At 48.1% G+C, this 13,527-nt stretch overlaps 1 protein-coding gene across 1 annotated transcript in view; it reads right to left on the bottom strand.

The window, feature by feature from the left end:
- LOC147021064 (potassium/sodium hyperpolarization-activated cyclic nucleotide-gated channel 3-like) overlaps positions 1-10,859 on the bottom strand; it is a 96,757-nt gene extending 85,898 nt beyond the window's left edge. The window contains exons 1-2 of the mRNA XM_085890792.1: positions 9,688-10,859; positions 2,421-2,844 (exon numbers count right to left, since the gene is read on the bottom strand). Of these exons, the coding sequence (XP_085746918.1) occupies positions 2,421-2,844; positions 9,688-10,403 (1,140 nt within the window). The 5' untranslated portion in view covers positions 10,404-10,859. The remainder of the gene's footprint in view (positions 1-2,420; positions 2,845-9,687) is intronic.
- Between the last annotated feature and the right edge of the window lie 2,668 nt (positions 10,860-13,527).

A 13,527-nucleotide genomic window follows, 5' to 3' on the forward strand; every position in this document is an offset into this window, starting at 1 on the left:
CAGGTCACACTTGATTTAGTGCCGGTTCGCTTACAGGCGAGCACTCTCGATGTCAAAAGCATCATTCAGAGTAGTTGTTGAAGAGGATTGTTGAGCAACTGGTGATCCTTTAAATCGTCAAAGCCACACATTCCAACCCGATCACGTCCAAATTGATAATAAAAAGTCAAATAAGATTTATTTTACAATGAAAGCTAGTGATTCCCCCCTGTCCCCCAACCCCCACCCCCACAAAAATTGCCAATGAAGTCAGTGAATGCTCAGAGTGCACATGAGAGTACAGAAAATCACAAATTTTCTGGAACAACTCTGTATCCACTGACACACACACACACACACACACACACACACACACACACACACACACACACACACACGCGCACACTCACTCACGCACGCACGCACTCACACACACAGACACACACACACACACACACACACACACACACACACACACACACACACACACACACACACACACACACCTTTCTGAAGCAAAGGCACCCACAATTTGAGACTTCTCCAAAGCAGTCGTGTCACATCGCACCTGATAACGACGGGGTGATGGAGCACGAGCACTGGAACGACTGAAAAATAGACAAGCCTGAAGACGACGATGGTTCACGAGCGGTATTTGATGATGTAGATTGTTTCAGAAGTCAAGGATGAGACAATGTGATAATTTTTGATCAAGTTATAAAAATGATCAACATGATGTGGTACGAGTGACAGGTTTTAGCTGCAAAATGTCGAAAACCCGGTTTCGTTGAAGAACTTTCAAAATTTGACCTTTGCATAACCTTTAAAGGTCCCAAAACAATGTTGTGGACATTAAAATAAGGAAACAGGATACGTGCTATAGATTATTGGAGTTAGTTCATCGAAGAAGGTCGAAAACCCGGTTCGATTCCCACAACTTTGAAAATTTGACCTTTGTGAACTTTAAAGGTCAAAGGTCAAGAATTATGACTTTTGTTGCAAAACTTCCTCTGGAACATTCCAGGAACAATATAACGTCATAAAGGCTATATGGCATTTTGCACTCCTCGGATTATCCATACTTTGATGAAATCAGCATAAAAACAAACTTGAAGGGGGCGCCACGGACAAGGTGTTCGAGATAGAGCAAAATGGTTTCAAGGCTTTAGGTGGGGAATGACCTCAAGATTATGAATAAAAAATATTGTCATCCTAGCTCTCAAAGTTTGGGCGGTCGTCTGATTTTTATGTCAAAATTCGCAATTTTCTAAGTTTGTGACCTTGTGACCTTGAGACGAAAATGAAAAATCGAGCTCCGTGGGGCTATGCAGGTGCCATTGGGCGAACAAAATACCGAAACCCCTGCCAGATTCGACAAACCCCCTCGGAGAAGATGCAAATTGAAATCGGCTACCCCCTAAAACACACGTTTTTTGGACGTGGCTCCGCCCATAATGGGTGCACCACGCCCATTTCAGGAAAACACAATTAGATCATGATATAAACCTCCCACCAAAATTTTATCAGGATCGGATCAAAACCCACGGAGCTATGCTCAGGACAGACAGACAGACAGACAGAAAGACAGACAGACAGACAGACACACACCAATTGCGAATATCGTGGTCACTTACTTTTTCGTGAACCAACAGAGAGACGAAGCAAAGGTGTTTTCACCAAGCCTGTGCTCCACCTTTATGGAGCTTCAGCGATTGTTTAATGCATAAGGGAAATTAGAAATAAGAACTCGCCGGGAGGCGACGATGGTTCACGGCCATTATTGAACAATGCCACCATGGGTACAATTGAGTTGGTGGAAGCTTTTGAGGAAGCCCTAACGTAAAAACCTATCTCTCCCGTCAAAATTGACCAAATCAAATCGGATTTTTTATATGTTACACTTATGGACATTACGCACAGCTTCGAGGAAATGAAATTGCGAGAAAAAAAAAATCGAGAAAAAAATTAATAAACTAGACCATGATATCGAGCTTGTGTCCAAGTTTCATCAAGATCACGTCAAACGTCAATGAGCTATGCTCTGGAGAGAGTCACAAACAGACAGACACACACAGACACAACAAAAATAGTGGTCTCTGCTGGCACCCACGAACCAACTAACAGGTTTGGCAGATTCCCTGCAGAATGCCAACAGTCAGTCCAAGTGGATCGAGTTACACTTCATTGAGGCTGGTGTTACGTGTGACCCTTGAGGCACGGTGAGCATAGCAGAAAATCCCATGGCACCGTGGCCATTTTTATGGATTATATAATTAGCTTTTAATTAATTTGGTACATGGACCAAGAAAGGAAGAAATCTCACACACACACACACACACACACACACACACACACACACACACACACACACACACACACACACACACACACACACACACACACACACACACACACACACACACACACACACACCTTCTCACCTCCTCCCATTGATGTATGTAGCGAATGAGGCGCGAAAGGCGCAAGAGGCGAAGAAGGCTTAAAATTTTGGTGAAGCGGAAGATGCGCAGGGCACGCGCGGTCTTGTAGACCTCGGAGTCAATTCCGGTCTTGACGATGAGAAAGATGTAGTCAACTGGGATCGAAGATATGAAATCGACCAAGAACCAGCTGCGAAGATACTTTATCTTGATTCTCCTTGGCTCGAGAATGATCTCGGTGTTGTCCTCGACCACAATGCCGGTCCTGAAGTTCAGGACCAGATCCACCAAGAAGAAAGTGTCCGAAAGAACGTTGAAGACGATCCAGGGAGTCGTGTTTTCGTTCTTAAAGAAGGTGATACCCACGGGTATGATGATGAGGTTGCCCACCATGAGGAGCAGCATGATCAAATCCCAGTAAAACCTGTCCAGGTGAGAAAAGAAAAATATATATTTAAAAAAAAAACTCGAATCAAGAACATGTCATTTGGCTCTGAATCCATCACAATCGCACACATGCAGAGAGTGGTGAGATAATACTTTTTACTCTTTCCACCTGCCTGGCAGTGAAACATTGAAAAAATCATTCCAAACAGGTAACTTACTGTTTTAAGGACGTTATAAAGGACACAAACAACAGACACAAAGAACTAATGTCACGTGTTGGATAGGGTGATGTAATAGACACTGGGTACAATGGCGGTAAAACACAGAATTTATGTATGTCTTTAAACCTCCTTAAAACTTGATTCAAATTGAATTGTATACCTGAGCACTGTAGAACACAAATCACCTTCATCATACTTCCACGAACCAAGCAATACATCGATATATAGCCAATATGGCGATATGTACGTACAGTGTTACACAAGGAAACTGGAACGGCACTCAGTTGGGCGCATACCTCCGCCAGTCTGAACAGGTTATATTGTGTGTCCCACTGAAATAGGCCGTATCTGGATCTGGACATGAACCAAAATCTAATCGGCTTGTTCTTGTCACCAAACCAACTCATCCACCGAGTTTTGTCGTAACTAGTCCACAAATTTTTGAAATATCAATTTTGAAAGATCACGACTTGTCAAGACAGAGATGGACTCACACGTGGTTATTTAAGACCACGATTTCCCGAGACAAAGATGGACCCACACATGGTTGTTTTAGATCACGATTTGCAGAGACAGAGATGGACCCACACGTAGTTGTTTGAGACAACGATTTGCAGAGACAGAGATGGACCCACACGTGGTTGTTTAAGACCACGATTTCCCGAGACAGAGATGGACCATACTCGTGGTTGTTTTAGACCACGATTTCCCGAGACAGAGATGGACCCACACGTGGTTGTTTAAGACCACGATTTCCCGAGACAGAGATGGACCATACTCGTGGTTGTTTAAGACCACGATTTTCAGAGACAGAGATGGACCCACACATGGTTGTTTTAGACCACGATTTCCCGAGACAGAGATGGACCCACACGTGGTCGTTTAAGACCACGATTTTCAGAGACAGAGATGGACCCACACATGGTTGTTTTAGACCACGATTTGCAGAGACAGAGATGGACCCACACGTGGTTGTTTAAGACCACGATTTGCAGAGACAGAGATGGACCCACACGTGGTTGTTTAAGACCACGATTTGCAGAGACAGAGATGGACCCACACGTGGTTGTTTAAGACCACGATTTTCAGAGACAGAGATGGACCCACACATGGTTGTTTTAGACCACGATTTGCTGAGACAGAGATGGACCCACACGTGGTTGTTTGAGACCACGATTTGCTGAGACAGAGATGGACCATACTCGTGGTTGTTTAAGACCACGATTTTCAGAGACAGAGATGGACCCACACATGGTTGTTTTAGACCACGATTTCCCGAGACAGAGATGGACCCACACGTGGTCGTTTAAGACCACGATTTTCAGAGACAGAGATGGACCCACACATGGTTGTTTTAGACCACGATTTGCTGAGACAGAGATGGACCCACACGTGGTTGTTTAAGACCACGATTTCCCGAGACAGAGGTGGACCCACAAGTGGTTGTTTTAGACCACGATTTCCCGAGACAGAGATGGACCCACACGTGGTCGTTTAAGACCACGATTTTCAGAGACAGAGATGGACCCACACATGGTTGTTTTAGACCACGATTTGCTGAGACAGAGATGGACCCACACGTGGTTGTTTAAGACCACGATTTGCAGAGACAGAGATGGACCCACACGTGGTTGTTTAAGATCACGATTTCCCGAGACAGAGATGGACCCACACGTGGTTGTTTCAGACCATGATTTGCTCAGACAGAGATGGACCCCCAGGTGGTTGTTTAAGATCACGATTTCCTGAGACAGAGATGGACCCCCAGGTGGTTGTTTAAGATCACGATTTCCCGAGACAGAGATGGAGCACACGTGGGTTTGTTTTGGGGGGGGGCTTTGTATACCTTGTCGAGGCTCGAATGAGAGCTAACACACAATGCACAGCAAAAGGGGGGGGGTATGAGACAAGAGGGCGGGAGTGGGAAGGACAAAACTGTGGGGAACAGACATTAGGAGATCTGTGGAAGGGAGAGGGATGTTTTGGGGAACACGGGGTACACACGATGTACATTACAGGGACTTTCATGAAGGAAAGCAGGGAATTTGAAGGAGGTGGGTTTGAGGTGGATTAACGGGGTGAGAAAAGATCGAGGATTTGGATGGGGATTGAACAGGGTGAGGGAGTTTATTCCAAAGGTGGGAAAAAGGTATGAAAGAGTGAAGGTGAGCAGTGATTCGTGATTTTGGTAGTTTTACCATAAGGGGGTTGTTGGCGGACCTTGAGTGCCCTGTGGAAATATAGTGGGGACAAATCGCAGACACAGCAGGGGGCGTGAAAATGGAGAGGAGACGGTAGAAAACAGAAAGACCACGAACCTGCAGTGAGAGAGTGAGAGGCCCAAAGACTCAGCCTCATAGCGGGAGATGTCGATGATCCTAAATGCCTTTGTTTCCACAGTGTGAAGCTGAGAAAGGTGGGAGGCAGGAGCACCAGCCCAGAGGGGAGAGCAGTCCTCCATCAGGCTGCGGACAAAAGCTTTGTAAGTGATCAGGAGCTCAGGTGGGCCGAGGAAGGACTTTGCAAGATGGAGGATTCCCAGTCGGTGATTGGCTTTGGAGGCGAGATTGGAAATGTGACTTTCCCAGGAAAGGTCATGGCACATAGTGAGACCCAGAAGCTTGAAAGAAAGGACTTCTCCCAGAGGATTGTTGAGAAAGTGGAAGGGGGGGGGGAGGTTCCAAACGGTCCTTTCGGAGAGAGATAGTGAGAGTGTGAGATTTGTCTGGATTGAAAGACATGTTCCACGTGTTGGACCAGTTTGTGATTTTATCCAGATCTTTAGTGAGTGAAGAAGCTGCTGCTTGCCGGTCTGAAGGATGACAGATGGTACGGCAGAGGGTGGAGTCATCAGCAAAGAGATATAGAGGATTTTCCAGAGAGTCCGAGAGATCGTTGATGAAAACCAGAAAAAGAACAGGGCCCAGAACACTACCTTGAGGAACTCCAGCCTGGACATGAAGAGGGGATGAAAGAACTCCATTTAGGGCCACACAGTGACTGCGACAGGAGAGGAAGTCTGCGAGCCATGAGTGGAGATGGCCTTGAATACCATGGGAAGAGAGTTTGGTGAGCAGGGCATGATTCCAGACCGTGTCAAAAGCACGTGATATGTCTGGGGATATGCCTCCGATTTCCTGTCTGGCATTGAGAACCTCCATCCATTGTTGGGAGAGCAGAAGCAGCATATCCAGGGTAGAGTGACCTGGTCTGAAACCAAATGGATGATTAGAAATCAAGCCATTGGAGAAGAGGAAGGATTTGATGTCTGAAGCGATGATGGATTCCATAACCTTGCTGATGATTGCGAGAAGGCTGATTGGTCTGCAGTTCAAGGGATCTGTTTTTGCACCTTTTTATGCAGGGTGGTGATGTTTGCCGATTTCCAAGCAGATGGCAGATGACCTTGAGAAAATGAAAGGGTGAATAGAACAGAGAGAGGGTGAGCAAGAGCAGAGGAGCAGGTTTTTAGGACACGTGGGCTGATGCCGTCTGGACCGGTTGCAGAGTCCGAGTCGAGGTTTGACAGCAAGCTCTCCACCTTGTCAGGAGAAAAGGACACGATTTTGAAAAAGGAAAAGTTTCCATCACGATTTGCCGAGACAGAGATGGACCCACACGTGGTTGTTTTGAGACCACGACTTGCCGAAGCAGAGAAACCGGAGATGATTTTTCAGGATGAAAAGTGAAATTGGCTCAACGCTCAAGTCTACCCACGAGTAATCTATTAATCCTTCTGATTGGTTAATCTGCTCATTATGCAAACGATATGTGGCATTTGTGAAATACAATTGCTGTTTGGTATCTATGCTTATACTTGTCTCACTGACTTTCAACATCCACTTCATTTCTCCAGCCACCCAGCTTACCTTGGTTCGTTATATCTCAATGTGGAAAGAATTTTATAGGTTTCGTTCCCAGAGTTTGTGTATTTATTGTCTTAGCATACATTTTTTTACCTTAGCAGCATAGGGTCAAGGTGTATTCGTACTCTTTGGTCGACCTGACCTCAACTCTTTATATTTGTCTCATCCCAACGGGGATACGAGACTGTTGCTGTGTGTGTGTCAGGTTGCTGCAGACACGATGCTGCCCGCCCGCAGCTCCTCCTAAACATCCCTGTCATCATAAACACACCTGAACAGCCCTGCTCCGAGCACTCATCCTGATCGTTCTTGCCACGAGAACACCACCTGGATATCCCTGGCCGGGGAGTACCTGCTGGCCATCCTTGCTCCAAGCACATCTCCTGAACATCCCCACCACGACAGCACACCCTACATATCCCTGGCCTGGAAGTACCTCCTCAACATCCCTGCGCCGAGCGCTCCTCCTGATCATTCCAGCTTCAAGAATAACCCCTTCATATCCCTGACCCGAGGACATCTCCTGAACATCCCCACCACGACAGCACACCCTACATATCCCTGGCCTCGAAGTACCTCCTGAACATCCCTGCGCCGAGCGCTCCTCCTGATCATTCCAGCTTCAAGAATAACCCCTTCATATCCCTGACCCGAGGACATCTCCTGAACATCCCCACCACGACAGCACACCCTACATATCCCTGGCCTGGAAGTACCTCCTCAACATCCCTGCGCTGAGCGCTCCTCCTGATCATTCCAGCTTCAAGAATAACCCCTTCATATCCCTGACCCGAGGACATCTCCTGAACATCCCCACCACGACAGCACACCCTACATATCCCTGGCCTGGAAGTACCTCCTCAACATCCCTGCGCCGAGCGCTCCTCCTGATCATTCCAGCTTCAAGAATAACCCCTTCATATCCCTGACCCGAGGACATCTCCTGAACATCCCCACCACGACAGCACACCCTACATATCCCTGGCCTGGAAGTACCTCCTCAACATCCCTGCGCTGAGCGCTCCTCCTGATCATTCCAGCTTCAAGAATAACCCCTTCATATCCCTGACCCGAGGACATCTCCTGAACATCCCCACCACGACAGCACACCCTACATATCCCTGGCCTGGAAGTACCTCCTCAACATCCCTGCGCCGAGCGCTCCTCCTGATCATTCCAGCTTCAAGAATAACCCCTTCATATCCCTGACCCGAGGACATCTCCTGAACATCCCCACCACGGCAGCACACCCTACATATCCCTGGCCTGGAAGTACCTCCTCAACATCCCTGCACCGAGCGCTCCTCCTGATCATTCCAGCTTCAAGAATAACCCCTTCATATCCCTGACCCGAGGACATCTCCTGAATATCCCTGCTCAAGCGCTGCTTATTACTGTGCTGGATCAAATGCTTCAATCGTATTCCTACAATGAACGCCCTTTCTACGCTTCTCTGGAGTGACAAATCCGTGATATGAGGTTTCATGAACAAGCCAGTTTCCATCCTCATCTTTTTAGTGGCGGTTTGACGGACATTTTCATCCCACAGGGGAGATGGAGGTAAATGATTAAAAAAAAAAAAACAAGAGGAAATTAATGAAAGGACTAATTGAAAGGACTAAAAGCGGAAACTGCACTCAACCTGTCAAGAAAGGCAAATGTGAAGGTGGCGGAGGTGAGAAAAGGGGACGAAGGTTGGATGGGGGTGATGGAGGACATGTTTGGGGGGGGAGGGGGAGAGAATGGAAATGAATAAGAGCGAGAATTGCTTTGCAAACAATGTCCCCTACGGTTTTGTGATATTTTCTCAATTCAAAAATTAACGAAACATCCTGAAACTTGTCATAATAAAGTCACGCACCAAGTTTCAGTTAAATATGTCGGAGGGTTTGGGGGGGGGGAAAAAAAGTCTGAAAAACCACAGGTGGGACCGATGGACAGATGGACGGAGAGCAAACCTCCAGTCCCCTCCGATGAAACCAGGAGGGGACTGTTAAGACGTAGAGGTAGCAGTCGTGATGATGGTGGAGGAAGAGCCATTTCCAGCCCTCTTCATCGTGGATCCGGAATATGTATTGCGGCTCATTTTTTTTTTTTTGTGCCTCGACAATCGTTACGCATTTGGTGATGTACGTACAACATCACGAAACTGTAAATATCTCAAAAAAAACAATTCCCCCTCCCCAAAACCTCAACCTACCCGGTGACCGGCTCCCGGTTGGAGTCAACGGATGGACCGTCGCACGCGCATCCCAAGGGCCTTCATGCGTTAATCCATTTCGTGTTAAAAAAAAATCACGGGCTTGGGGTCCCGTGGGGTCTTTGACTTTTAATGAGCATCGAACTATTTCTATTTTTCGTACGAACAACGTGCAATCCCATAACGTTCCATATAATCGCCTGTGTCCCGATATAGGAAATGCAACTTGTGATGTCTCGGTTAAACCGCAGTCCCCCCCCCCCCAAAATAAAACATCTGGGTGGGTTGATGGTATACACACATTGGGAGGGGGGAGACCATGACCGCACATAAAGAGCGATGTAATCAACACGTGTGTTGTCCATTTTCTATGACAATGCTACACCTGTTGCATGTGCGAGGCATGGCAGGAGTCACTTGGCGACCAGTGTGCCAACCCTTAAGGGGTGCAGATGGAAACATTCACTTCTCGACTCCATAATTGCGAAAAAGCAGTTGCAATTTTTGTAATTTACAAAGATCGAACTTTATATGCGAGCCATGACAACCCTCTGAGCATCCAGTGAACAAGCGAGAAGACCCAGAGGTCGTACCTGAAGTCGCTGTACGGGTGTATGATCCACATTCCCGCGGACTTCACCCTCTCCTGCTCCTTCTCCACCGCTTTCTGACTCCCAAACATGCGCAGAGAAAACTTATTCACTCCGGGCTGAAGCATCGTGCCCAGTTGCTTGTGTACGCAGCGCGACCCCTCCTCAAAAGTCACGACCCCGGGGCCTCCGGGCAACCTCTGCGCCCGTTGCTCCCGACCCGATGCTGCCCGCCCGCAGCCCGGCAACACCTCCGTAGCCTGGCCGCCGCTATTCCGCATCCCAGCACGAGCAGCACCACCTGCTGCTTGGCGCTGAGCCATCACCATGGCAACAGCAAGCTTGCAGGTACCGGAGTCACCTTTACAATAGGCTTCGGCGTTGCTTTCGGGATCACGAGGCACGGGCGTGCACCCTGCGAGCTGTGGCTGCCGACGACTTGCAGATGTGCGGTCGACGCGTACCCTGTCGACCCCTGAATGCTGCGCTCGGCTCAACTCGCCTTCTGCGGACAACCGCTGCTTCGAGTGAGACGGCGGGAAAAGGAGCATGTCGGTCGGTCCGGGTCCGTCCATGAAAGGGAGTGGTCCGAAGGTGTCACCTTCACGAGCGCAGTGCTCCTGTTCTTCCTCTTCCATAATGCCGCCGCTATTCTTCTGCGACAGGTGGTGGGGAAGACTCGAGAGGCGCCTCCGCATAGATGGTACAAATCTCTCCATCTCCCGTTACCACCTCCCAATCCTCTCCTCTCGAGGATCCTCCTCCCTCAACCTGCAGGCGGACTCCTTTTGCACAAGGACCCTACGGTATACAATCGAGATGCTAATTCGTAGAGGTGGATGGTGGACCTATTGCAAGCTCGTGGTCTCCATCCGTTGTCTCAAAACGTCTCGATCAGAACATTTCATCTGCAATACATTTACAGGTGGCGCGATCCATTTTCTTTGGAGGCATCGATCTTCAGCAAAAGACTCCAGATGAGCGCTTGTGGTTCGATGGTCGCTTTCATGTGCGTCACTTCATCCTGGGGTTGTTTTTCATCGCATTGCTCTTTCATCCGTAGCTGCACCCGCTAGATAAGCGTCTCGTCACCATCTTTGGCTGTCCGGTGATGCGAAGGTCTCGCGCGGAAGCCGAGCACACGATACGTATGGAACGGGCAAGTCGTGTGTGCCGTCACTGTTAAAAGTGACGTCATAATTAAACCGGCTTCGTCTAAGAACCTTGGGAGCCCCCCCCCCGAATATGGAGCCTGTTGATGAAGGATTCCCCGGGAGCAAGCACTGAGCGCCGTCGCACAGCAACCACTGGCGGATCACCATGATCGGTGTAACTTGCATCGAAGAATACACGAGAAGATCAGACCAGGTTGAAATTGAGTTTAGGACAGGAATTTGGAATGAGTTCAGAGTACCGGCGATAGGTCACCTACTCTTCCTGAAGGACACCGTGGGATAATTTTTAACATCCTTTGTACCACCCGTCAGACACTTGTGATCGATACTTGTGTGTTGGAAAATAAAAAGGCCTTGCTTGGATTATCTCCTTCCAAGAACTTTTTCAATGCCCCAGTCTGATTGTGATGTCATGACCTGGTGCTAAAGAGGAAGGATGCCAAACTGAATTACAGATAAGTGCAACGATCGTTTCAATCGCCGTGATGATAATCCCTGGTGGTCAGCTCGCCACTTATGGAGAAAAGTGAAATTAAGTAACCTGCTGATTTCCCGTGGAAACGCAGGCCAACCGCACATCCTGGTGGTGCAGACCGCAAACCGATTTCGGGAGGAACCAGGCTAGCGGGGCCTTGGTGTTCCGGACGAAAAATCCTCCAGAACCCCCAAGGGAGACCAAGGTGTGTCGGTACGCCCTCCCTCGAATAAGGCGGCAGCCCCACCAAAACAACTACGCCTGCGTGGGCTGAGGAAGCCTATGTTAAGCTTAATGACCGAACACACACAAAAAAAAAAAACAACTCATGTCAGAACAGCTGTACACAGCACACCACAACAGAGTTTGTAAAGTAATCCGCTGGCAGATCTGCAAAAAAAAAACTTTGATTTCCCAGTTACAGAAAATTTGTGGAAACATGAACCAAAAGCACTTACTGACAACATAGAAGAACCTCCCGCTCACGCACGACCTCATGATCCCATTGAGTGCGAGATAATTTTCTGAAAGTAAGAGTAATTGAGAAAAATGGATGGATTCATCTGAATTTAGAACTCGGAAAGGCTCTCGGCTTATGAACTCAAGTGATTTGCATTGCTACCTGGAATATCCTCGTCCACACTATCCACTGGAGCAGCTTCGTTCATGTCCAGGAACTGGAAAGACTATCGATCAACAGATATGGACCGACAGAAGTAAAGATGGACTCGAAGTGGCGCACAAACATATCTTCTCATGACGGGATTTGAGCTACCTTACGAGGGAGTAACCGTCGCTTCAGATAAAAGAGCCAAGAAGGTGCCGATTTCATGGTCACCGACCAACGGCATCGATATGCGCTCGGTTCAAGCACAGATGTGGACATCTAGCACTCATCACGGGATTTGCACCTACTCGCGTTGCCCAATCCAAAGACAAAGTTATTCTCAGCAGTTCTGCTTCTGTTCCGATCGACACCCCGGAAGACGACCTTCCAGAGGATGGATACCCATCCATCACACTGCCTGGCACATCGATGTTGGGAGGATCAAGGAGAGAGAGAGAAAGAGAGATCACCTCCTCGTTAACACCAAATGGACTGCCATCTCCAACGTTACAGTATTCAGAAAAGTCTGGTGTTGGCTTCACGGTTAAGGTGGCTGGCTTAATATCTTAGGGTCTCGAGTTCGAGCCCCTGTGGGCCGTTGACAGCCTGTCATCCTTCCGAGGTCGGCGAAACGAGTACCAGCGTACCGGTAATAGAGGGCACTGCATCAGCGGTGCAGCTGTGCCCCCAGAAAATGATGCAACCAGCAGCCACGGGCTGCACATGATAGCTGGTGAGTATGCAGAAGTGCAGAGATTGGCAGCATTGATCACCGATTGGTAGTCACAACAACTGCACTTGGCCTTGCATGAAAGAAAACAACTGTCAACACACAAAGCGTTAAAACAATATGCTGCTGATAAGCTCTTCTTGAAATAGACTCAAACAGCTTATCAGGAAGAGTTCAGCAGACGTCCAGTCCATCAGCCCACCCCTACTGCAGATGTGGAGACAGACTGGAATGTCCTTCGTACGACAATCATCCGAGGCTGCCGGAGGAGTGAAATAACACAAACGGACTGAACGGATCTCAAATGAAACCCTGGTCTTCGCGTGGAACGGCGTGCGGAAGCTGGACTGGGTGAAAGCCCGACCTGGAGAAACATACAAAGAAAGAAAAAAAAAAAAGGTGCAGGGCAGCATGCTGGGACAAGGAAGCATTTTCTCAAACAAAAAACTCAACAAGGTGGCAACGGATGGGAGAACACGAGACACACTTTCCAAAATGTCCACATTCTCTTCAATCCCATTCAACCCTTGAGGTCTTCTCCAACATCTGGAACACAGAAACTGTTCCGCAGCAGTGGTTCCAGGGAAATATTCCTTTACTTCTGGAAACACAAAGGATCGCAGACTGACCGCAGCAATGACAGAGGGATAACTCTCCCATCTGTTGTGCCGTGAGTGTTTGCCTGGATCCTACCGAGCCAAATTGAGACCTTAATCACAAATCGCAGATCCCAACAGGCAGGCATTACCCCGCACCACTCAACAATCAAACCGATTTTTGCCCCAAGTCAATTCGCAGAGAATTTGCACGACCGACACTTGCCACGTATATTGACATATGGATAATTTTGGAGGTG

The sequence above is a fragment of the Eptatretus burgeri genome, chromosome 8 (assembly GCF_056783735.1).
Source record: "Eptatretus burgeri isolate ZD-2024b chromosome 8, Ebu_testis_v1, whole genome shotgun sequence".
Taxonomy (NCBI): Eukaryota; Metazoa; Chordata; class Myxini; order Myxiniformes; family Myxinidae; genus Eptatretus; species Eptatretus burgeri.